The sequence below is a fragment of the Pieris napi genome, chromosome Z (assembly GCF_905475465.1).
Source record: "Pieris napi chromosome Z, ilPieNapi1.2, whole genome shotgun sequence".
NCBI lineage: Eukaryota > Metazoa > Arthropoda > Insecta > Lepidoptera > Pieridae > Pieris > Pieris napi.
In genome coordinates, this window is record NC_062259.1 from 6,315,465 (window position 1) to 6,339,193 (window position 23,729).

General features: G+C 31.9%; 1 protein-coding gene across 1 annotated transcript; it reads left to right on the forward strand.

Moving 5' to 3' along the window:
- Positions 1 to 258: 258 nt before the first annotated feature.
- Positions 259 to 21,959, forward strand: LOC125062812 (proton-coupled amino acid transporter-like protein pathetic). Its single transcript, XM_047668976.1, has 9 exons — positions 259 to 453; positions 14,144 to 14,174; positions 14,542 to 14,624; positions 15,463 to 15,537; positions 17,344 to 17,494; positions 18,068 to 18,189; positions 18,944 to 19,028; positions 19,221 to 19,702; positions 20,201 to 21,959. Exons 2-9 carry the CDS (start codon positions 14,172 to 14,174, stop codon positions 20,607 to 20,609), a joined length of 1,410 nt encoding a protein of 469 aa, XP_047524932.1. The 5' UTR covers positions 259 to 453; positions 14,144 to 14,171; the 3' UTR covers positions 20,610 to 21,959.
- The last annotated feature ends 1,770 nt before the right edge of the window (positions 21,960 to 23,729 follow it).

Sequence of the window (23,729 nt, forward strand, 5' to 3'; positions counted from 1 at the left end):
GCCAGTATGACGCCGTGTTTTTGTATTTAGCGCCTGCGCACTATATCCCCAAAAGTTCCACGTGGCGTTTTGCAATACCTAGGGATGTTTAACGGGATATCGCGCCTGGCAACTTTTCACGTGCCAAAGACCCGCGTTGCTCCCGGCCTCGGCCGTGTCCAGAATCTCTGCCATTCGACCTACACATTTTATGACGCAAGAATTGGTCCGTCTTACTCAAAGACTGTTGGTGTTACTCGAGTGTTTCCCTTGCGTATCGCGTGCATACGCGTCCAACTCATACTGTACAGTGTACAACCATCGTTCAATGCTCATTCCGCATTTAACCAAGGAGCGTGTAGGTCGCGTGTATCTCGCTATAAATATAAACACGTGTCTCAGTGAATTGTTCTTATTATAACCTAAAATTCGTAGTGACTTACGTAGAATCTAGAATTGATTCAGAAGAAAGAGGTAAGTTTTTTTTATACTTGATTAAAGTATTAATTACTGTTCCCGGTGTTATAGTTTCACGCGGGTTTTTGCCTATTCTCCCTACATATGGCTCATATCGCGTGTGTGGAAATGAACGTCGATTAAATCTTGATTTTGTTAGACCAGTGAAATTCGTCTACTGTTTGATAATTTTTACCACGGTTTTTCAGATAACGATACCCATATCTACCGTCAGTGTCATTACCGTTTTTTATTGATTCAATTATATTTATGACCTACTTTCAGGAAAATACTATATATATATTTTTATCGATGTTAGGTTGTAAGTAAAGTTGAGCAAATACCTGTAAAGCAAAAAGATAATAAAAAAAAATTCGACTAATTAACTAATAATATATCATGACACTAATATCATTGATTTTTTCATGCTTCGTGTCACATTTATATCTGCCTATTATGTAATCAAATGCTAAATATTTAATCTACATAAGTTACACTGTCCTATTTAATATGAAGATTATATTTGAATAACAATTAGCGGTGTCTGCCATGGATTAGACTGATGTTTTTAATTTTCACGTATTCATTATGTGCGCACAGGAAATCAAATTTGAATCGTATATTATTAAATGTTAACTGTTTCTTATTGTGATGCGGAAATATCGTAATTACATTTTTGAATAGACACTCTCTAAGGGTTTTGGGCAACAAGTGTTGTTGACATAAGATTTGTATGTTTTAATTTTTTTTAAAGGGTTTTTAACGCATTTTTGTGGTTAAAACTTCCAAGTAAAAACGGAGAGGGTATTTATACAATTTTTAATTAACCGTACATTATGATAGAATTCCTTCTTTTGACCTTTATACACACATACATTCTTCAAATACTGAAGCCTTTCTATTTAAAACCTCTCTGGCTTCATCTGTATTTTGTACAATATACGACAATAACATAATACGATAAACTCTTGCTAAATAAAAGTAATTTCAAATTTATATACCTATTTAAAACTAGCTGTCTATATAATTTACCTGGGTGCCAGTAAATGCGTGGATTTGGGTATCTCAAAAACCAATTAACCGATTTAAATGAAAAGTGGACTTTCCTATGTTGAAATAATATATCTGACGCTTAGTTTCCGAGAAATTTGTGAACAAACATACACTTACGAAAATCAGACGTGCTTGGATGGCTATATAGAACACATACTGAAACGTTAGTCACATACAGTTTTAACTGATAACCTCATTTTTTTAAACTCTATAACTATTAATTATTTTCAAAGAGAGATCTAGGCCCTAAGTTTCTCTTATCCAGGTTCAACAGACCCAGTCAGTAGGTATTGTGTTACACGCAGCGAGCCGTGGTAACGCATACTCGCCTCGTTAAAATTAAAGATGTGACGAATTTCAACTTACGATAGCCATAATTAATCCTTCGATTTCGTATGCATTTTTAACATATCAGCTATTTTAACATTGATGTTGATGGCAAAGCTTCCGCCATTAAGAGTTACAGAGGACGGCACTATATAAAAATATAGAGGAAATATGTCGGAATCGGTAACACTATGAACCCGTAACTCGAACCAAACAAACACTATAGATTTATAATATATCAGTATATATTTAATGTCGTTTACCGATACAGTCACTACTGTATTCGATACGGTTATTCTATATGAATTGTTTATATTTAATTAAAAAATATAGGGGTTATTGGTACACGTATTATACGGGTAATTATTTTTGATAATATTACCCCTAATGCTAATTCAAAAGTGAACTAATTCTGAGTTGTCATGGTTTTTTGCTTTAAAATCAAAATTATTAAATAAAAGTACAGATTAAACCTCGTTTATTCTCGTTGATTCATAAATATATATTTTTTTGGCTGTACGTAATGGCTTACACATAAGATATAGATATATACTGTGGCGGGCTTTTTACATTTGTGTTACTAACAGCGCGCGCCTAATAAGCACAGGCAGATAGTACATTTTTCCTACTTACTTGATATTATGGATAATTTACATAATATCCGTATAAGTTGTAGCCTGTGTGTTATTCTGAAGTATAAGCTATAATATTGTAAAGTTTCTTTAAAATCCATTTGGTAGTTTTTACGTGAAAGAACACAATCAGAAACAAACAAAACAAAGTGCTGAAACAGCCATACATACAAACTTTCGCGTTTATAATATAAGTAGGATAAACACTGGTTATTTACCAATCAAAATAAAAATAATCAATCAAAATAAAAAAATGCGAGAGACAAAAACTACATAACCATATAATGTGCTTATATTAATATATACGGTATACGTTTTTGTTACTAATAGGTTATGGCAATAAATTAATATTTTCGCTATTTTTAATTTTCTTTTATTTTTTTGACTCTCATAGTAAATTAATATTTTAGTATCTTCGTCTCCAGATTCACTCTCTGAATTAACTGGTATATGTATTTGATATAGTCTGTCCTTTTCATATGTTAAAAATATTCATAAACGTATAACGTAGCATTCTAATGATGAGTTTTTTCATTACAAATAATTAAAATCTGTATGTCTAATAGAGACAAAAATATATTTATAGAGTTCAGTAATACTTATACTCGACTTCCAAAAACCGAAGGCCCGTGTATTTTTTGTATAGGGTTCATTTGGGTTAATACTGTAATCGATACTAGAGGTTATGTGATGTTGGCTATAGAATTTCAGGACAATAAGAATACAATACAAGACCGTTCTTTAGGCAATATAATATATTAAAAGAACTAAAAATTTATCTGATTAAAAGAAACATACGCGTCGCGTTGCTGGGGCTTCTCATATAATATATCTAAAGAAAGAAAGAAATAATAACAATAATATCTATGTTTTATTAAATCATAACATCGTGTTAGTACTATTAATTTTCCTATTTTATCATAACTCGTGGACCAATCGTATTTTGTAGACATTATGTTTTCCTATTTCTTTGTTAACTTGGTAACAAAACACGCTGTTCTAGTTTTGTTCTTCCCTATTTTGTATAGTGTTAACATATTGTATGAATTATTATCTCTCATAGTAACATAAAAAGGCGACGAAACCAAAAATCTCCTCTTCGAAATTAATGAAGATAGACGATATAACGGTCCACTGTTCCACGTCTCAATGGCTTTAGTAAAAAGTAGGTAATACAAATTTGTTGCTGCAGTTATAATTTATTTTGCGATTTTATAAGAAAATTCATTTTTTTACTAATTCTTATTAAAATTCGAAAATATCTACATTCTGTATTTTTTTATAATATCCAGTGATTGGAAATTATGAGTTTTTGCGTTAGACATACTATTTATAGTTTTTTATTGAGTGTATTGAAGATAATATTAAGTTAAACGATATACAATTTTTTACGAGGGAGGCGAGGCGTTCAACGGACGAAGCCGCGGTTACTGCCATGATGTCGCCTCGGCGCGATGTTCTATGTAGGACTCGTTACTTTTAATACTGTTTTTAAAGGATCGTTGGGATGAATGGAGGGGTTAGAATGACTTTGGATTTCAATTACATACAGTTCACTGAAACACATCTTTATATATATAATTCTTCTGTGAGTGTGTATGTCACTGACCTTCTCTCAAACGACTGGACCGATTTTGAAGAAATTTTTTGTGTGTGTTCAAGGGGATCTGGGAATGGTTTAGATTCACAAATCAGCCCGGCAGATGGCGCTGCAGTCGGTACTTTCATACTTTGTTTAATATCCTAATCGCTTGAAATATCATGCAGGACAACGTCTGTGGGGTCCACTAGTATTTTATATAATCCGTATAACACGGTTTTCCGGGCAACATAGTTATTAGGAATACAATTCAACAATACAATCAGCCGTGAACTTATAAAACTCAGATTTATCTTAGGGTTGATGAACTTAATTCGAAACGCCACGAGTCTGTATCGCAGCCTTGAACGCTTGACCCACTTTAGCTTGGTTTTTATTTACCGCGTGTTACCTACCCATTAGGTAGACTAGGTTCGCACAATTTTCGTTGTGTTCGCGGTAATTGATCGCGTCATTGTTTCAATTTAAATATGATTATAATAATAAATAGTTATCTGTCTACTTCATGTGATGTGTCCCGCTAACCGCGATTGCTAAAAAGTAATGTAGTAAATTCGCGAGAAAGAATTTTTTTTAATGTGTAGTAGTATTATATTAGTAAACTTTAACCGTAAGCAAGGGGAGAGTGGAGGAAGTGGTGCGGCGTTAGTAACACGGCCTTCAGAAATGAAGAGCGCGTCTGAAAAGATGAGAACTCTTACCAAATTCAACTCACGATAATCAATATGGAAAAATATTTGTTAAACGAAACTAATGTTATTTTTATTTATTTTTTTATATTATGTATATTTGTTTATATAATAATAGCTATGTTCTTGTGAGTTAAGAATTCTCAGATTGCATGCTAAGCAAGAGCTCAGGCAAACTTTTACATAACTCACTCAACTCATAAATGCAAGTTAAAGTGGGCTTTAAAAATTACGGCCATTAAATTCTTAGAATATCATATTGTTTTATGTTTTGTGACCCCGGGTTATAAAATATAAAAAGCCAAACTTATTATCTACATTATTAGCGAATAAATTTAACAAACATTTCCTAAAAATCAAAATATAATGCGGAATATATTAAATAAATTATGCGCATATAATCAAAATACGATAGTAAACAATAGTTGTTTGATCTTTTTAGTGGGTCGTTGATATCATTAGTGGTTAAATATTTGCCTTATGTAATTAGTTGTAGAAATTATTGATTAGCGCCTTTTACAAGGTTACAATGAGGGTTACCAGTATAACCTTTCAAATTAAGAATAGATTTACAAGAAGTCTGCAACCCTATTTGCTTTAAATGATCTTGATTAGTGTAATTATCATCGCAAAATCTTGGCTTATGCGAAAAGAGCGAAAAAAGGCCACGGGACTGAGAATGCAAACAAAACGATGACACCTTGAAACTAATATGAATTTTGTAGAATTTCAAAAAATCTGCATCGAATTGAAACAATTAACACTAACCAATAATACCTTTTCAAGTACCTTTTGTTGCTTTGACGTCGTAGATTACATTTATTACTTAGAAGCGGAACGAATTAAAACAGCGTGAATTTATCGTATTACCATTGAAACGTATTGATTTGATTAACATTGATGATAATACGTATTTAAGAATATTTAACCAGTTTAATTTGTTAAGAATATTGTCGTGGGAATATTTCCTTGTTACCTAACTCCAAGTAGAAAACACATTAGCTATTTTACACACACAGCCATGCAATTGCTGGGTTATTATCATCAATTATATATGCAGCAATATCTGATATATTTTTTCCTGTAACCTATTTAATTCCGTAATATATAATGAGTTTAGAGTCAATCGTATATTTTATACAGGTGACATTTGCTGATGTATTAAAAAATTCAGAATTAATTGTTATCAATATATGCTCTCATATCGTTAAAACAAGCCACAAAATGCTAGATTGTTTCAGCGACACTAAAGTATTTAGGTAATATTTTATATAAATTTTTGATCCAAAAAAAAAACAGTATTGACGGACGCTCTTCATACATACGAAGTCTCGACTACGTTTCTTACTAAAATGTATAACACATGTACATCTTAAACATTCCACTTGATTTATTTGGTATGTACTTAATTTATAAATTAAAGTGAAAAATTATTGGAGTATTGAAGTTGATTACCGAGTTAAAAGAATAATGATTGCATTATGAACGAAAGAAAAATTAATGAGGATGTGATTAAGTGGATCTAATTTAATAACTTTTTTTAGACAATTAAAGGTGCTATTTAGTGCCATTTAATAGTATTGGATCGACTAAAAACATAGTGATAAAACAGACATACTGATTAACTGTAGGTTTGATTTATGTGTTAGACAAAACGTATGAAATATTTGCAAAGCTTATCATATTGAAATATTTCAGTAGGTAATGTGACTAAAAATCATGTTTAAATATGCAATGATACAAAAATATTTACTACTCTGAACCTCATACAATTATTATAGTTGAATATTGCATATTGAATTAATAATATTGAATATTTATTTTATAAGCATTGGCGCACCCAAGGATTTTATCCCTCTTATGAATTTAGGTGTCTAGTCTAGAATTTGTGGAAAATTATAAAATCTATTAATAAATAAAATTAAATAACGTTTTTATCTGAAAAAAAATTTATAAAATCTACAATCTAACAAGGCCAACAACTAGGTATATTCATCTAATTATAATCTAAATCAAATCAAGAATAATAAACGTCTTTCGCATTTGTATTAATAATTACCATACGGTTAACTATTACTATATATATTTAGTAATAGTTAAAAAATCATTAAATTCGTATAAAAGGTATATTTTTATTTGATAATAATTAGTAATTGAAGTACTGTGATTTGATTTTTTATTGAGTCTTATAATCCTTATCTTAAGATAGCAATCATGGCGTTTATCGTAAGATAGCAATTATGTCAAATATTGTGAAAGTAATTAAAGCGTACTAATTATCTATGTCAATATATGCATATTGCAAGCTGCAAGAAATATGGTCTATATCATTTTAGCAACTGTATTATTACGTTCGTTCATCACCTTACCGTTAGGATAAGGAGAGGGTAGATAGAACTTGCTTCAAATACTAAGGAAACCCAGTAATGTATGTGTCCCATGCAGTTTAAAGTCTTCGTATAACGTAGAGTTTTAAATTTAAAATATAGGCTATTACTTGAACTAGCCCGTACCCATACAACCTTGATATGTACATTAATTCTAGAATTATGATAATAAGGTTCATACAATTAGGAAATTAGCCGATACTTGTACTCTAGATGAAGCATTAGTTTGTGAAAAATATTTCTGTTCATAACACAGCCTTCCTCGAAACCTCCATTACATAACAATCGTGAAGTACCAAGTCTGACGTGCAAGTTCTCAAATTAACTCTGATATCCACGGGGTTCAGTATTTATAAACGTATTGGCAAGTATATCTTTTAACAGTGTCCGAAAACGGAGTGTTGTTTTACAGTATGTGAGTCTCTAGACCTACACTATATCTTATACTTACTGGGCTAGATTTTGGGTAAGTTCCAGGAGTTTAGCGCCAGATGGATCTGCCTGAAAGCTGTCGCGTATTATTTGTTTATAATTAGTCTGATTATATAACGTCTTTATATCTACATGGCTTTCGGTAAATTGTGTCTTAAATTTCAATATGCAATAATATAGTCAAAAATAGGTCCAATTACTATAGGGAAAATTCACTCGAAAGGCCTAAAGGACGATTTACATTATCTTAGTGTTTAGGAGAGTATTTTAGTACAACTTGAAAGGCAAGTTCTTTAGCGTAGCGTTTACATGTTTCAACTAAAGTACTATCCTAAAGCACTCTCCTAAACACTAATATAATGTAAATCGGCCTTAAGGGAGAGGCCGTATGCCTGCAATAGGACCGGAAATAGCCCAAGCGTAATTATCATCTTTGTTCTCTATATACTAGTGTGTTTGAAGAGCTTATAGTCAAATTGTCTGTGACAACGGAAATTGCAGAGTACAGAATATGCCTAAAGGCGAATGAGAATAGTTAAAACAGAGAGATAGTCATTAAAATAATATACAAATAATAAATTAAAACTATAATTATGGATAGTAGATGTATTCACAATACACTTTCATTATTTGTAACACATTCTTACGATTTTATGAGCGTCCTCTGTTTGCACTTAAATAGTTATTGATAAGTGTTAATTATATTTATAGTGTCGTGCATACTTCATTACATTATCTGAGCAAACTAAATAAACTGATAGTAAGCATAACGTCTACGATGTTTCAAGGACAAGGACGCTTGCCCTGGGGAACAAAGTCTTAAAAGCAAAATCTATTTTTCTCAGGATAAATAAAAATATATTTAAGAACCTTATAGTAGCAATTTATAATATACATATAGTTCATTTTTATCGCTTAGCCAGTATGACTCGAATGTCTAAATCGTATTAGATTTCACATATAAATAATGTTTTTGCTTGAAACTGCTACTGTGCGCTTCTGACTGAGCTATACTTCATATGAACTATACTAGGTGAGCCAGACGATTTGCGTAAACAATAATCGCTATTACAGAAATAATCGTAGATCTGAGATGTCTAAAGGTGGGAACTGACCAAAGTTACGAGATGTAATGTAACACGTTACACAGCGAGCATTCGTGCAGTCAGTACGTCGTGTTACGGGGAAACCAGCGACGTGCGACGCGTACTGGCTGAACCGCGTAACACTCAAAGGATTCGCCAAAGAACCCGACAGCCGGGTGGAGCACTTAAAACTTGAAACAAGCGGCTCGTTGCTCGCTGTGTTTACATTACACCTCCTAACGTTGGTCAGTACCCAGCTTTAGCGATTTGTTCATAGTCCTTCGTAACTTTGTAAATTGTATTTGAGCAAAAGTATTATTTTACTACAATTTCCTATGCTTGATATTTTAATGTGTTTTTTTAATCCTCAATTTTCTTTTATTATATATAATATAAGTTTATTTATTATTAGACATTTATATTTTAAACTAGTGGTTTTCCTTTAACTGTACTTGGCGCACATATCAAATCCATTGGTATACCGATAGCGATTGCGGTCTAGCCTTGATGTTAAGCTTTTGTGTCGCATTCCAAGGTTGCGACATCCGCGCTACGTATTTTAAGAGAACGATGGAAAATGCAAGCTAAAACGTCGGTACTGGTATAGCGATAATTATTGGAAGTACACAGATACATACTGGCGCAACGTTGAGAGCCTCTATGCTAACACTGTTTTTATTATTTACTGTATTTAGTGAAATTATTAGCATAAGTCAAAATGAATGAATACGTTATTCACGCCTCAATAAATAGGAGTTTATTAAAAGGGTTATCGAAGGCGAAGAGGATGCGATTAAATTCCGCATAAACAAGAAATTGTCATTGATAAGACCATTGAAGATTGCACGAACTGTAAATATGAAATCTAGGACAAACAAATACTGAAAGGTAACTTGTTGGTCGAAGACAGACTTTTTCAGTCCCTTTTTTGTCTATTCTTGATAAGTCAAATCATACCAATAATAATATAAAAGTATCTTTAAAGTTATTTTCGTATTCTTCGATCGAGATAATATTTGGGTGACAGTTTAAAAAGTTGTACCGTAATTGTAATTCATTCGTGGAAAATTACATTGAAGTACAAGTAATATAAAAACTTTTAATGCAGTATTAGCCATTTTGATCATAAGGCAACACTTTTTTGCTATTTTCCGCTCTATTCCGCATTGACAAATAAAGTTTTTTCAATGTAGGCAATTTCTTTACTATTCCGTTCTTACACCTATAATATTTCACAACCCATAATTGCAAATATGCCATTTTCGTTGTCTTGTTTGGTTTGTTATTTGCAAACCAAGTTGGAATTCCTCTGCACCTCAAGTAAGACATTTAAGACTTGAGTTACACCATACGCTATTCAGAGAACCAGGTGAGGGAAACCCACTAAATCACTTCGGGTAGTTTCAATATGACCGCATCAAAAAGGCTGTCGTGGTCGGAGTAGGTACTGTAAAAATAATATGTAACAAAACATAGTATTTATATCTTACAATATTGATAAAATTTTTGCCGACTTCGAATTTTAAGTGAAATATTTTTTGTAAAGTTTTGTTGCTCCAATCTACATATTTGCGAAATCCGTTCTAGAGATAATCGCGGATAGATAGCAAAGAAGTCGTTTTACATAAATAAGTGGCTGCTTCTACTCATATGTGCAACGATAGGCACTTGAAAAATAATATACCCGTAATTCAACAATCAATAGATCTATACCGATTCCTTTCCTGTCGGTCGTGAACGTGTACCGATTCGACGCTGATTTCTTATGTCATGTTTTCTGAGCAGTATGCAGGCCTACTCGATTTGCTTATTGGTGATATTAGTGTCTAACTTAATAGAAAATATAAATAAAAATGTAAGTATATTCATTTTTTCACGCACTAATGAATGAGCAGAAGTTGAATCTAATAACAATAATGGTTTTATCTATCATATTGATTTACTCAATTATAAAAGATCAGTGTTTTGTATAAATGTCGTAATAAAACTGATGGAGCTTGTTAGACTGAATATGCAAGCAGACTCTATTTACAATAAATTAAATAGGCTCCTAAACATCTGTCCGCTCACCGTCCACGATTGAAAAAACTGCTATAAAACTCTGCAGAACACATCTTACGCTGATTTGTAGAAACTGCTGAGACGTTACATATAGTTACACACTTACTCACTGTAAACTCGCATACGCGTATGTTACGTGTTGCGTAATACGGTTTGGTGTACTCGTACACCAAACTTGCAAAAAAAAATTGTAAATTTGTCTGAAAAGTGTTAAGTTTGTTATGGAAGAGATATCGCTAGGGTTAAATATCATAGTGGAACAATATTTAAAACTATTTAGTCAAAAAGAATTTAATAGTCACATATACGGTGTCACGCACTGCCTTTTTTTGTATTTACGCAAACATTGCTTATAAAAAAACTGAGCTTTATAATTACGAAACAAATTTAAATTACGTTTCGTAACTGCCAAATTTCCTACTTAAATTTTGTAACGTTTCAACTGTAAAATCTTGTTTGGATTATTTAATAAATTTATAAGTTAAAGTCCTATTTTAAATAACAATTCTGTCGCGTAATATAGTCATAGTTCAAAAGTTCACGATCGTTAAAAAGATTTGAGATAATCAGTATACAAATAGTTTTCAATAGATTCGCACGAGGCATCATTCATTTTATTAATTCTATTAAACAACAGACAAATACGTCTCGGCATGTACTTTTTAAAGTTATTTGTCGGGAACTATACCTTTGCTATTAGCGACACATAACAGTATCAAAGATTGCTCGTATCAGCTATCAATGTCTCGTGTTTCGAATGACAAAACATTCCTGTCAAGTGCGGTGAAAATATCGCAACTTTGCACTATTTTGACACGTGCGATCTAGATTCTAGACTTATGTGTATAAGTTAGTAAATGTATTTTTTACATATATGAATACTTTAATTTTATATTGTCGGTTATGGCTTATATCATTTTATAAGGTGTATACATTTCTTAAACTAGAGGCTTTGCAAAAAAAAAATTATATGCAAATTGGACAAAAAGTGAAAGGATACATAATGAGGAAACCTGCATGTTTTAGATCAAGCACGTTAGTCATGATCATCTGCTAGCCTATCATGAACAATAATTAACAGAATAGATGCATGTCTTCCCCGTGTACTATTGGGTCGAAGGACGGGAGCTCGATGTTGAATGGCGTGAACGTTCTTGCAAAAACGGATGAAAGTAAGCATATACGTTGCGTCAGCCGCTGGTGGGTGGTTCTCTTACCGATCTACCGTCAAAGTTGCATCATGTTCATTATTTTTAGACTAACACTGAATGGCAATGAAAGAAATATTTTATATTAATTCTGAATTTGGGAGAGATTTCGAAGTGGGGCAAATACTTGTTTAATTTGCCGCGACGTTATTTATTAGCGCATAGTTGGATTAAAATTGTCTTGGGTTTACGCGTGTTTAAAATAAAACTTCAACATAATTTATTTACATAACTCGTTACGAGCTTGTATGTAAAGTTTTAATGTAAAGTTCTAGGAGTTAGATTTGTATTCGGGAAAATAAAGCTTTCGGTACGAAAATCCTTTTTTTAAATTGTCTGCATTCACATATGGCTGATACAATACTACATATTTATGCGACGTAAAATGCACCTTAATCTTAGGCAATACAGATTATATTTCAGTAACATAAAACGGACGCAGGTAGCTTTTCTCTAAGGACAATATAACAGCAATGGTAATTAGTATTTCTATGGTACAACTGTACCGGATATAAATTAAGGCTAATGTTATTCCACTTTGTGAGTCTATGGCAAAATTTATTCTTGTAGTTTTAAAGGGTTATTCCCTCTATATCTTTTAAATTTTATGAATTTGAAATAAATTAGGCCTCTAATACTTGTATGTAACATCTTAGTTTTTCCCGTAATTTACAGACTCTAAGATATTCAGAAATTTGGCAAATTGTACCCTCACGTGTTTTATTATAATATATGTATTCACTTATTTTTAACTGGCTTCGAAACTGATAGAGGAGGTTATAAAGGCTTTCTATGATTAAAAAAAAATATGTTTATTATGGAACATAAGATACATGTATCACTTATTCCACGTCATTTAATTTGAATTTCTATTTAACAAAACTTAAACAGACTCAATCTTATTTCCTATGATGTGGTAATAGGTAAAGCAATTGTAAAAAGAGAACCAAAAAAAGAAAACAAATTTATGTGACTTCGTACTAAAATCTAATTAGATAAAACGTTTTATCAAAATTATTACATGATATCATTTGCGATAACAATATGAACGAAGTTATGAAAATTTGCACTAATTGTGAATTCTTGTTTTAGCATGATGATACAATGACCTGCGGTATTTAACATGGTTTTTATTTATAAAAATATATTTTTTAAATTTTCTTGTAAAAATTGTATACAAGTTTTAGTATAATTTTTACTTTCTAAATATGTTCCCTTTACTACTCTGGTGAATCGGATTGACATCGTTATTGATTTGCATTAAGGCACATTTTGTAATGCGGTCCAATTTTCCTCAATTTCTCAGATATTTTTAAAATTATATATATTGAGAAAATAGTATCTATTTCAGTAAATATATTTAAACAATTTAATGGTAAGGTTCATGGTTAACGTCGCTATATGGGATATGTCGCCAAGGTTTCTAGGAGATATAAAATTTTGTGTACCTAATTTTGAATTAGAGAAACATTAATCTCACCCATGTATAACCTCCATTTCCACTTCACTAATTCATTCAATTGTATAGCTTATGAGATACGCACTACTAATGTCCCATGTTTTAACGTTACTAACCTAAAGGCCGATTTACATTATCTTAGTGTTTAGGAGAGTGCTTTAGGATAGTACTTTAGTTGAAACATGTAAACGCTACTTGCTTTAGTAAACGCTACGCTAAAGAACTTGCCTTTCAAGTTGTACTAAAGCACTCTCCTAAACACTAAGATAATGTAAATCGGCCTTAACATTTTGTAATGAATTCATTTGCTTTCATATAATTCGCGTCACTCATCCATGGTCATCCCATAAAACTATTTAGGACAAGCAAAAGCTATATTATTATCGCGTTGATCAAATTAATTTAAAGTATTCCGGTAATGAGAGTTTAAAAACTTTGCTATTTTATTAATTTTTTACTTAGTAGTGCCTATAGGATTGTATCTAAGTCACTAAACGTATTTTTTTTATAAATACCTCATTCAGAGGGTTGTATAACCAAATTGTATAAACAGATATGCACAAAAGGACACTTATACTCTCAAGATTAGTTATCATTGTCTTAACCTAGTGATAACGATTTGGAAAGAATCATTGTATTATTTCATTGAATCGTTATAAACATTCATCAATAAATGATACTTGTTTAAGCCGAGACTAATGATCTTAAACAAAACGGTGACTTTTCTAAATTTCGTTCTGAATTTCAACAGTTCAAATTATTACTTTTGTTTCAGATTAACTGGATCAACTTTAATATTAAAAATGGTAAGTTAAATAGCTTTATTAAAAAAGATATTCCAGAAACAATTAAATAAGTCGAGAAAAACGATTTACACATGGATGCGTGACTGTTGTCAAATTTAGTGTAGAAAACAATGTATCTATGAACTTATAAATATAAATAGCTTTATTAATAATGACACTTTGCACGAATATATAGATATACCTTTACCTGCTACAAACCTTAGAGTTCCGAAGTCCGAACACATTACTTCTATCTGCAACCAGACTTTCTATTTCTCTCTAATGATTTTCTTTACGAACGTAGTGAAAAAATGTGAAGACACTTCAAATGACCTAGCACGCCCTGGGCAATGGAAAATTCATTAATTGTGTCATTGTATTTTTCTAGGATTCCAACGGTGTGCCGCCCGCTCAGGAAATGGAGACGTTTTTGCCTCAAAACGAAAAAGGCAAAGAGGTCGAAGAAAAAAAGTAAGTTTCACTTCTATTAATCGAAAAAGCTGTTATACAATAACAAATGTTTGGATAATCATAACAGATCCTAGTTATTTTAATTTACCTATTGTTGGTAAACTCATAGTTTTGGCTTGAAAGCTTGTATGGAACTTTAAAAACAATCATATTGGTTTTTACATGTGTGAATTAAAATAGTGAGAGACAAAGCGACACTCTATAACAACCTGCGAGGCTCGAGAAATAATGTTGGGATACTATTAATGCGTGTCAGGTGATCCAGCTGTATCAGATGACATAAAAGCATTATATTGTGATATATGATCTTATTATATTTATACACAGAATGTAATGTTAACATATTAACATAGTTACGTATTATAAGCAGTGTAATTGATAGGCTTCGGGATGATAAAGTGTTTAGTATGGCCTCTCCAGCCCTCTAGTTGATTAAAATTATCATGGCTAACAATACAAATCGATTTCACATGAATCATGAATAGTGCTTTTTTAGTAGGTACTTCTTCCTATTGAAAAATAATAAGGGAATAAAAAGTTATATGGACCCCATAACCGCAAATATAAATAATATCATTAAATCATACTTTATAGAGTTTACAAATTTTGCAAAGCAACCCTGGTTCAGACCAGAATTTCCACCAAAGGCCTTTCTTATATTATAAATCTATTCCGTATGTAACACTTGATATATGTATGTTTTTTTTATTGTATTGATTTTTTGTTTTTACTTGAAACTCCCCAACTCCAGTTTAATGCAGGTTTTTGAGTGACTTGTCGTTAAAAAAGTATTAATAGATAAATTATGTATAATGACTGAAATTATAATTATTTATAGATATACCCTGACAAAAGATGCAGAATCAGGCGAATATGATCCATTCGAAGACAGGCAATTAGAAAATCCTACTTCGTAAGTATTTTAGTAAAGGTAATTTAAGCTAGCGATATACAAATTTATATTATGTAAAACTATGTATGGTAGATTTCTTCGTTCATTTCCTTGATAATTTTTTGTACAGTTAGTCTCTTGCACCTAAAGTCGTCGGTATGTGTTTAACCCTTAGATTCAGACTGTGACTCCCGTATCTTAAGAACGTTGGAGTCAACGTGCGAGCCATTCTTAAAGTATATTCATGATGTGTTTGCTCGGAGCAAGTGTTTAATGTGCACTTAGAAAATCCATTGATGCTGTCGGATTTGAATGCGACAGGGATGAAAATAGCACGATGCTTGTGCAATAAACAGCGTTAACCAAAAGTCTTTCAAAACCTTTAGAAAGATATTTTAATGTAATGTTCAATTATAAATCACCATTCATAAGATTTTTGTATATAGATAAAATAAGCAACGACCGATTTCAATTACGGGAACAACATACATTGGATCATTTAAATTATAAAAACTGTACTATAGTCTGCGCAAACTGGTTTCTTGAAAGAAAATTGATTCCTATCATAAAAAACTACGATAATTTCCTTGTTAAACGTAAGCTGTAATATTCTGTTGTCATTGGTATTTATAGTCAGCATTTGTTAATACAACAAAGTTTTCCTTACAATTTACGTATTAGTGTTTATCCTTAAATATGCTGATATAACTAAACTGAAGTTAAGTCCACGTTAAGTGTAATAGCAAAAAGTTGTAATGATAAAACGGTATTTAACTCTTACACTTTCCTTTTTTCTGTTCATTTGTTTTCTACCTAACACAAAATACAGTCTCTGTATTGTAATCCTTAGAATCGTAATTTTAATTTTGCTCAGTGAGGCATATAATTTTAACTGGTCATTAATCTTCGAAAGTGCCTTGCGTGCATTACAATTTGCGCAGCAAGCAGTCCCAATTAACGCAGCTTGTTAACAAAACACAACACTCTGTCTACACTCGTCTTAGTCTTAGGCCCGCAACTAATAACCATATAATGAATCCTAACCTAACACCCGTTAATACAGAACATACTTTAGTTTAAAAATGCAAAAAGTATTTAATAAGGTACATTTTCAAGTCGTATCTTCTCCGAAATGAGCCAAGAAGGGCATCGTCCCGTTGTAAACCTCCCCTTCAGGTTTTTTAAAATCAGTTATTAAAGAACAACCTGACTTGCCTTGAGCTGAAGGAATTCAGTGACGAAAAAACGTGTAAGCCAAAGTGTAATGACTCGCGCATAGCAGTTAATTCGATTTAGTTAATACATACTCGTATATGTGTATGTTGTTTATAATTAACCACTTATAAAAGCAGCGTTAAGTAAATATATAGTTTGCATAAACCCTCTTATATAATAAAAATTGTGAATTTGAATATATAATTTATAAGTAAACAACTTAAGAGCAAATTGTAATTACAAGCCCTTTCCGTAAGTAAATAGTTATAAAAATCACACCGCAATGTGAACTCCTAAAGAATCGAATCCGAAACAAACAAAAAATATTCCGGTTTTGACTCAAACTGCCAACCAGCCTGTTGGTAAGGGAATTAAATGGGTTCAAATCTACTACGAGTCGTACCAATTACAACTGGTATTATAAGCATTAACATATTTTTTGATTGAGTGCCACCTTTAACTGAATTCTCAACCGTGAGTCGAAACCTAGTTATGCACCAATGGATTTTACATGTGAAAAGATTGTAAATGAAATCATCTAATCATATATATATCTTTCTCTAGGAGTCACAACCTCCACTCACAAGCTTTAAATTTTTTAAATCTTTTTAGTCCCACGGATACACTCGCCCATCTGCTCAAAGCTTCACTTGGCACCGGTATCTTGGCTATGCCCAAAGCGTTTTCGGCTTCTGGGTTAATAGCAGGAATATTCTTCACGATTTTAGTTGCGGTTGTGTGCACTCACTGCGCGTACGTACTTGTAAGTATCTAGACGATCTTATTCACGAACATGTAACTTTAATTACCTTACTCATATGCGTAGAACCCACAAGGTATTTCTAATTAAGTTTTTTAGTATAAGTCTTAGTTACTAGCTCTCATAATTATATGTATTTAGAATTATTATGTAAATGATACTTTATTAGGAATACAATCTTTATCAATAATTTATATCGATAAAGCTTTTATTATTTGATTACGAAAAGGCTAAATCATGTATGCAGCGCAGTTCTTGCAATTCTATCAGAGCCCTGCAAATCAATCATCCATACCAGGGCTAAATATGATTGAAAATAGCTTGTGATATTATAATGCGATATTTAAACGGCGATTTATTATATAAACAATTTCTGGCGAATTTAATGGCATTGCGATTTGTGTTTTATTCTGCTATTGCAATTTTCTTTTTTATAAATATGTATATCAGATCACTCACGATAGTATGATACGTATATATATACAATTATTAAATCCATAATTTTTTTAAAGCGCAGCGAATGATTTTTCGAATAATAGCGATCTCTGTGTTTTTAAAGCAGACATAAATTTACAGATTAAATGCGCTCACGTTCTCTACAAAAAGACGAAAAAGCCAGCAATGAGTTTCCCAGAAGTAGCGGAGGCGTCTCTACTGAACGGACCGGAATGGGGAAAGAGATGGGCGTATTCATTCAGGTATTTTTTCTCTTTCACATATAAAGAAACAATTTACCTTAATTTACTGAGAAAGTATGAATAGATACTTTTAGTATAATTACTTCGTGAAATTCAGGCTTAAACTGGTGCCTTAGGTCAATTAACGTCTGGTTATATTGAAAAGAAACCTATTTTCGAAATTATCAATTTAAAGTATCACAGACAGGTTTATGCATTAAGATATTATCTATTTCAATTCCTGAAAATAAGTCAAAGGAACTATCGAATATCTTAAATATATAAAGCACAAGAATAAGTTCACTCCAGTTACAATAGAATAAATAATAAATTATAGAACAATCCTTTCGTAAAAAAGCTACGCGTTTATAGCTATTACATGTAAATCTACTTCCTCCATGGCTTACAAGGCATATCACGCAGACAGCTCCAATTCCCTTCGAATGTCCCGTAATCTGTAACTACGAATTGCGACAGTGAAACCTATCCCGAGGTTTTTATGCCAGTTCGTTTTATGAATCATTCTTTTTGGTTTTATAGTTAAGTAAGCTGTAAGGTTTTCCAAATAAATATCTGTTGCGCTGATGTTTGAGCATTGAGATACAGCAATACAAAAAACTCATTGTTGAGGTCGGGATCACTGTATAACTTTTTATGGTAATTTTTTTTTGGCCCCAATTCGAATTTGACTTGTACGAGTAAAATTAAATTTATATAGTATCGAATTAAACTTCACTATTACATTCATTTTATAAATAAAATTTTTCTCTTTCAGAATATTTATTTTAACCAGTCTTTTCCTGACATATTTTGGGACCTGCTCCGTGTATAGCGTTATCATAGCGAAAAATATACTTCAGGTACGTATATAGAAAAATATTTACAAGATCAACACATTCTTAGTTTCTTTATAAATAATATATTTTTTATAAATATTGCCTATCTGTATAGATACAAAAAAAAGTTCGTCATTCGTGTTTAAATTTTTTTAGTGTAAACCCGTTTTTAGAAGTATCATTGCCAAAAACATATAGAAAATCATTTTATTCCAGGTTGTGCAGCTTTACATAAAAGGTACGGAGGACTTGTCAATACGAATAATCATAGTATTACTGCTGATCCCTCTAATATTCATGGTTTGGATTAAAAACTTAAAGTACCTGGCTCCAGTATCGATGATCGCTAATTTGTTTATGGGCCTTGGACTCGGAATCACTGTTTACTTCTTAGTAGGCACTGGTGAATTGAATATAGGCAAGGTGGCCCTTATAAAGTCACCCGTAAAGTGGCCTGAATTCTTCTCACTGACGATTTTTGCTATGGAAGCTATTGGTGTGGTGATGCCGTTAGAGAACTCAATGAAGACTCCAAAAGCCTTATTAGGCTACTGCGGCGTCTTGAACAAAGGAATGTCTGGAGTCACCGTTGTGTACATCCTTCTTGGATTTCTGGGATACTTGCGATATGGAGAAGATGTAATGGACACTATCTCATCTAACCTGGGACAGCCTGGTGATCCCCAAGTGTATATAATGTGAGTGTATTTTTAAAAACTATAAATTATTAAATGATGTTAGTCAGTCATTTTACCGTTTCTATAATGAAAGGGCTATTTGACAAGAATTCAAACCCATTTCACTTTATTTATAAGTGACTTTAAAACGTACACAAATTAATATTTCTAATCCTGATAAGTATTAACTGGTAAATATTCCCTAGTCGCACCAGTCCCTAGGTGGTATAAGGATTAAACCGTCGAAGATATATTATTTAGAAAAAAATATTTATAATTAAAAATCAATATTTATAATTAATATAGATTATTTACAAGTTATTTTACTCATATGACGGCATACTAATAGCCTTTTAATTGTCCCTTATCTATATGCAACTGACCTTAAATTAATTTTATCAGATAATAATGATTCTTGTTAGTTATTATTTTTAATTGTGATATCTAATGGTGACCTTCACCTAACTTAAAATTTGTTTATAAGTATATCGTTCTTAATATATTGATATCTTTTTTCAGCCTTGCCCAAGTGGTCAAAGTGAGCATTGCAATTGCTGTCTACTGTACTTTCGGCCTTCAATTCTTCGTGTGCATTGAAATCATGTGGAACGCCATCAAGGATAAGTTCACCAAGCGGCCTGATTTCGCAGACTACGTTATGAGAACCATCATGGTCACCCTCTGTGTGAGCCTTGCGGTTGCTGTACCATCTATTGGCCCACTTATGAGTGTAATTGGAGCTCTTTGTTTCTCACTTCTCGGCTTAATAGCACCGGCCTTTATTGAAGTCGTCACATACTGGGATATCGGATACGGCCCGTACAAGTATCTCATTTGGAAAAACGTGTTTGTACTCATATTTGGACTATTTGCTTTAATATTCGGTACCAAACTTGCGATCATAGGAATTATCAACGATAGTGCATGAATAGTTTAAATTGTGCACTTTATTAGAATAATTGTATTGTGTGATAGTGAGTAATATTTTAACTAACATAGTATCGAGGTTAGCGACGCTACCATCAGTGGTGCTATAATAGAAACTAAAAGGACTTTTCTAGCAACGATATTAAGCTTGAAGATGCCTAAAGTTTTTACTAGGCACTATGGTATAATTTAAGTTAGGATATTGTGCATGAGGTATGAGGTGTTAAAGCATGTAAAAATTAAAAGCATTCCGGAATATAAAACAGTGAGATTTTGCTGTGCTTGAAAGAAAGCATATTTATTTGTTAACGGATTTGATATCCAGAGGAATGTCTGTCGTTACCCGATTAGCTCAAGTGATTTATACAGACAAATTATAAGAAAATATAGTTAATTACCATCAAATTTGCATTATGTTGCGCGCAAGTCAATATTATATTTTATTATGTGCAATTGTTTTTATAATTTCGTTGTCGTATTGTTGCAAGAAATTGTTTTGAATTAAATCAGGCATACAGAATAATTATTATATTTAACTTTTTACTAATTGTATGATCTATTGAGTAGATGAATTCAAAGGCAAGATATTTTTGTTTTAATGTTATACTGGAATATAATTTCTTTATCAGCATATTTTGGTCATCACTTGACAAGTATTACGCACGTATAAATATTCAATTTGTATTAAATTTCCTAATAAAACTGATAGCAATATAGATAATATTGCAGTACAAATTTGTTAAAAAATATTTTTATTATGATCAAAATATGTTGTTTAAATGAAAATGTTGGATTTTATAATATTTAATTTCAATGCATTTATTTGGTACATGTACAAATTAATTATGCTCAGCTCATGAGGTAACTTTCTTTTTATTATTTTGTAAGTTAAACCTGAAAACTTTCTATATAGAACTGAGCATGAGTGATTAATAAATAGTATTTATATTATTGTGATAATTGGTGGAATCTTAACACGGATTAGGTTTTTAACTTAGTGCTTCAAGCTTATCTGATCTGGTGAGGTCCTTTACTGTATCGTCAGTTGGATATGTTATGGCACTAAGGTTTTTTTGGCTAATTATGCGAATTCGTAATAGATTTAAACTCTACCATGACATCATGATTATTGGGACCGATAATTTGTGCCTTGAATTTTGGGGTATTTTATGTAGTACTAGAATCTAAGGTTAGGTATTTATCCTCAATATTTAAAGTTCCTAAAACTTGTACGAGCATTAAGGTTTCATCAGGTTTATTTTAAGATTCCATCAATTAATTTTGAATGTTTAATTTTTAATCAATTTTATGCGGCAGATTGTATTTTGCCAATAGAAAGCTTTCATGAAAACGATTGTTTTAATGTAACGCCCGGATTCTATGAATGGTAAAGTTTTCTTTAGAAAAGTACAACTACTAAACACTTCCGTTTTAGGAGTACAGATTAACAAACGCTGATAGTTAATGTGTCCTTATATCCGCTCAGTGGTCAGAGGTTTACTGAAACCTTTCATCGTTTGTTGTCCTTAATGTAGTTAGAGTTCACAAAATTACGGTTTTAATGGCAAAGTCGGTATAGTGCCTAGGGAACAGACACATTTATTACAAACCTAGTTTTTTTTTTATTCCGAAAAATACATTACGCTTATATCTTTCTGATAGCATTGACTAACCAGACTTTCTAAGAAAAGTTTCGGAAATAGTTATTTGTATATATGTATATAAAATTTTCTAACCTAAATTTCTCAGTTTATTTAATCGATTTAGGTGTTAGCACATCAGCCGGCTGTTTTCGTCGACTGTTGCCTTGGCTTCTTAAGTTTCCTTCCTCTAAAATGTTCCTCCCGGCTTCAAAGGTACGAAGTCTGGGTTAAAAATCGCGCCAGCTCCAGTTTTCTACATTATTTTTTAAATCATTTAAGTGAATAGCATTGGCATATTATACCCTAACAAGTGTTGAAACGCTAAGTGCGTTAATTAAGCAACGGAGGGAGACAGGACAGGTCACAGTGATTGGGAAATCTACTGCGTAAGCATCTGGTGGCAATGTTGTCCTACCGCCTTAAGCGATCCTCAACCCGGAGGTATACAAACACAAGACAATTCTTAGAACTAACAATCAACATGTGTCAGATACAACGCTGATCCCCACGTAATATATGAAATGAGTATATGTTTATGCGATCTGTGGCCAAGAACCACAAAGGGTTGTTACACTACTAAACTATTATGCTTCCGAATAATAAAGTAACGTGTAAAGAATCTGTTGGAAACCATCCAAGTTGGTTTCAGGACGAAATCAATGTCGCTGTATTTGGGTAAGTTATCACCCTATTGACATAAGATTAGGGGGGTTAATAAAACGAATATTGCGAAATTATATTTTATTTTAAACTTTGCCCACTGGCTACACTTCCAACAAAGCTCCCTGATAGTGTACACTTTGTACACACACAAAATACAATATAACTTTGATATTAAATAAACTACAGTAATCAAAATCGTATTAATGTATAGAGCGAGATAATCTATTTTCTTAAAAAAAGTTTCTAGCGTAGGGTTCTCTAACCTAAATCCGGGCACTTTTTGAAACTGTTAATAACTACAATAATTAGTAGCAGTTACGACCGGTTTTTGGATAAAGAACCCAGACAAAAGGCAAAAATCTAGAATCGTTCAGAAACAAATTAAATTTCGTTGTATGAGAGAAAATATACTAGAAATAGAGTTCATTTATTAAATCTCCAATTTTAGATAATCGGAACCTTAAAATTTTTATATGTAGTGTTTTGCGGCTTTGGAGTTTAAACTTTTTATTCAAATTCAAACATAACCTACCAACCAAACTTCAAATATGGAAATACATATAAAAAGGTTAAATATAGATAAGTCTTTCATTTTACCCAATTACACTATACACTGAAATTTGGGTAAAAAAAATAAAGGTACTGTTGCATAGAATTGAAATAAGAATTCAAAGGAATTCTCAATTACATTCAGGTTAGCTTAAGTAATATATTTTTGGAACCGCAGTAATTAAAAAAAAAACTTACTTAGAGACCATTAAATATTCTAATGGTAGATTAATATACGATAATTTAAGTATTTACTACATGGTTTT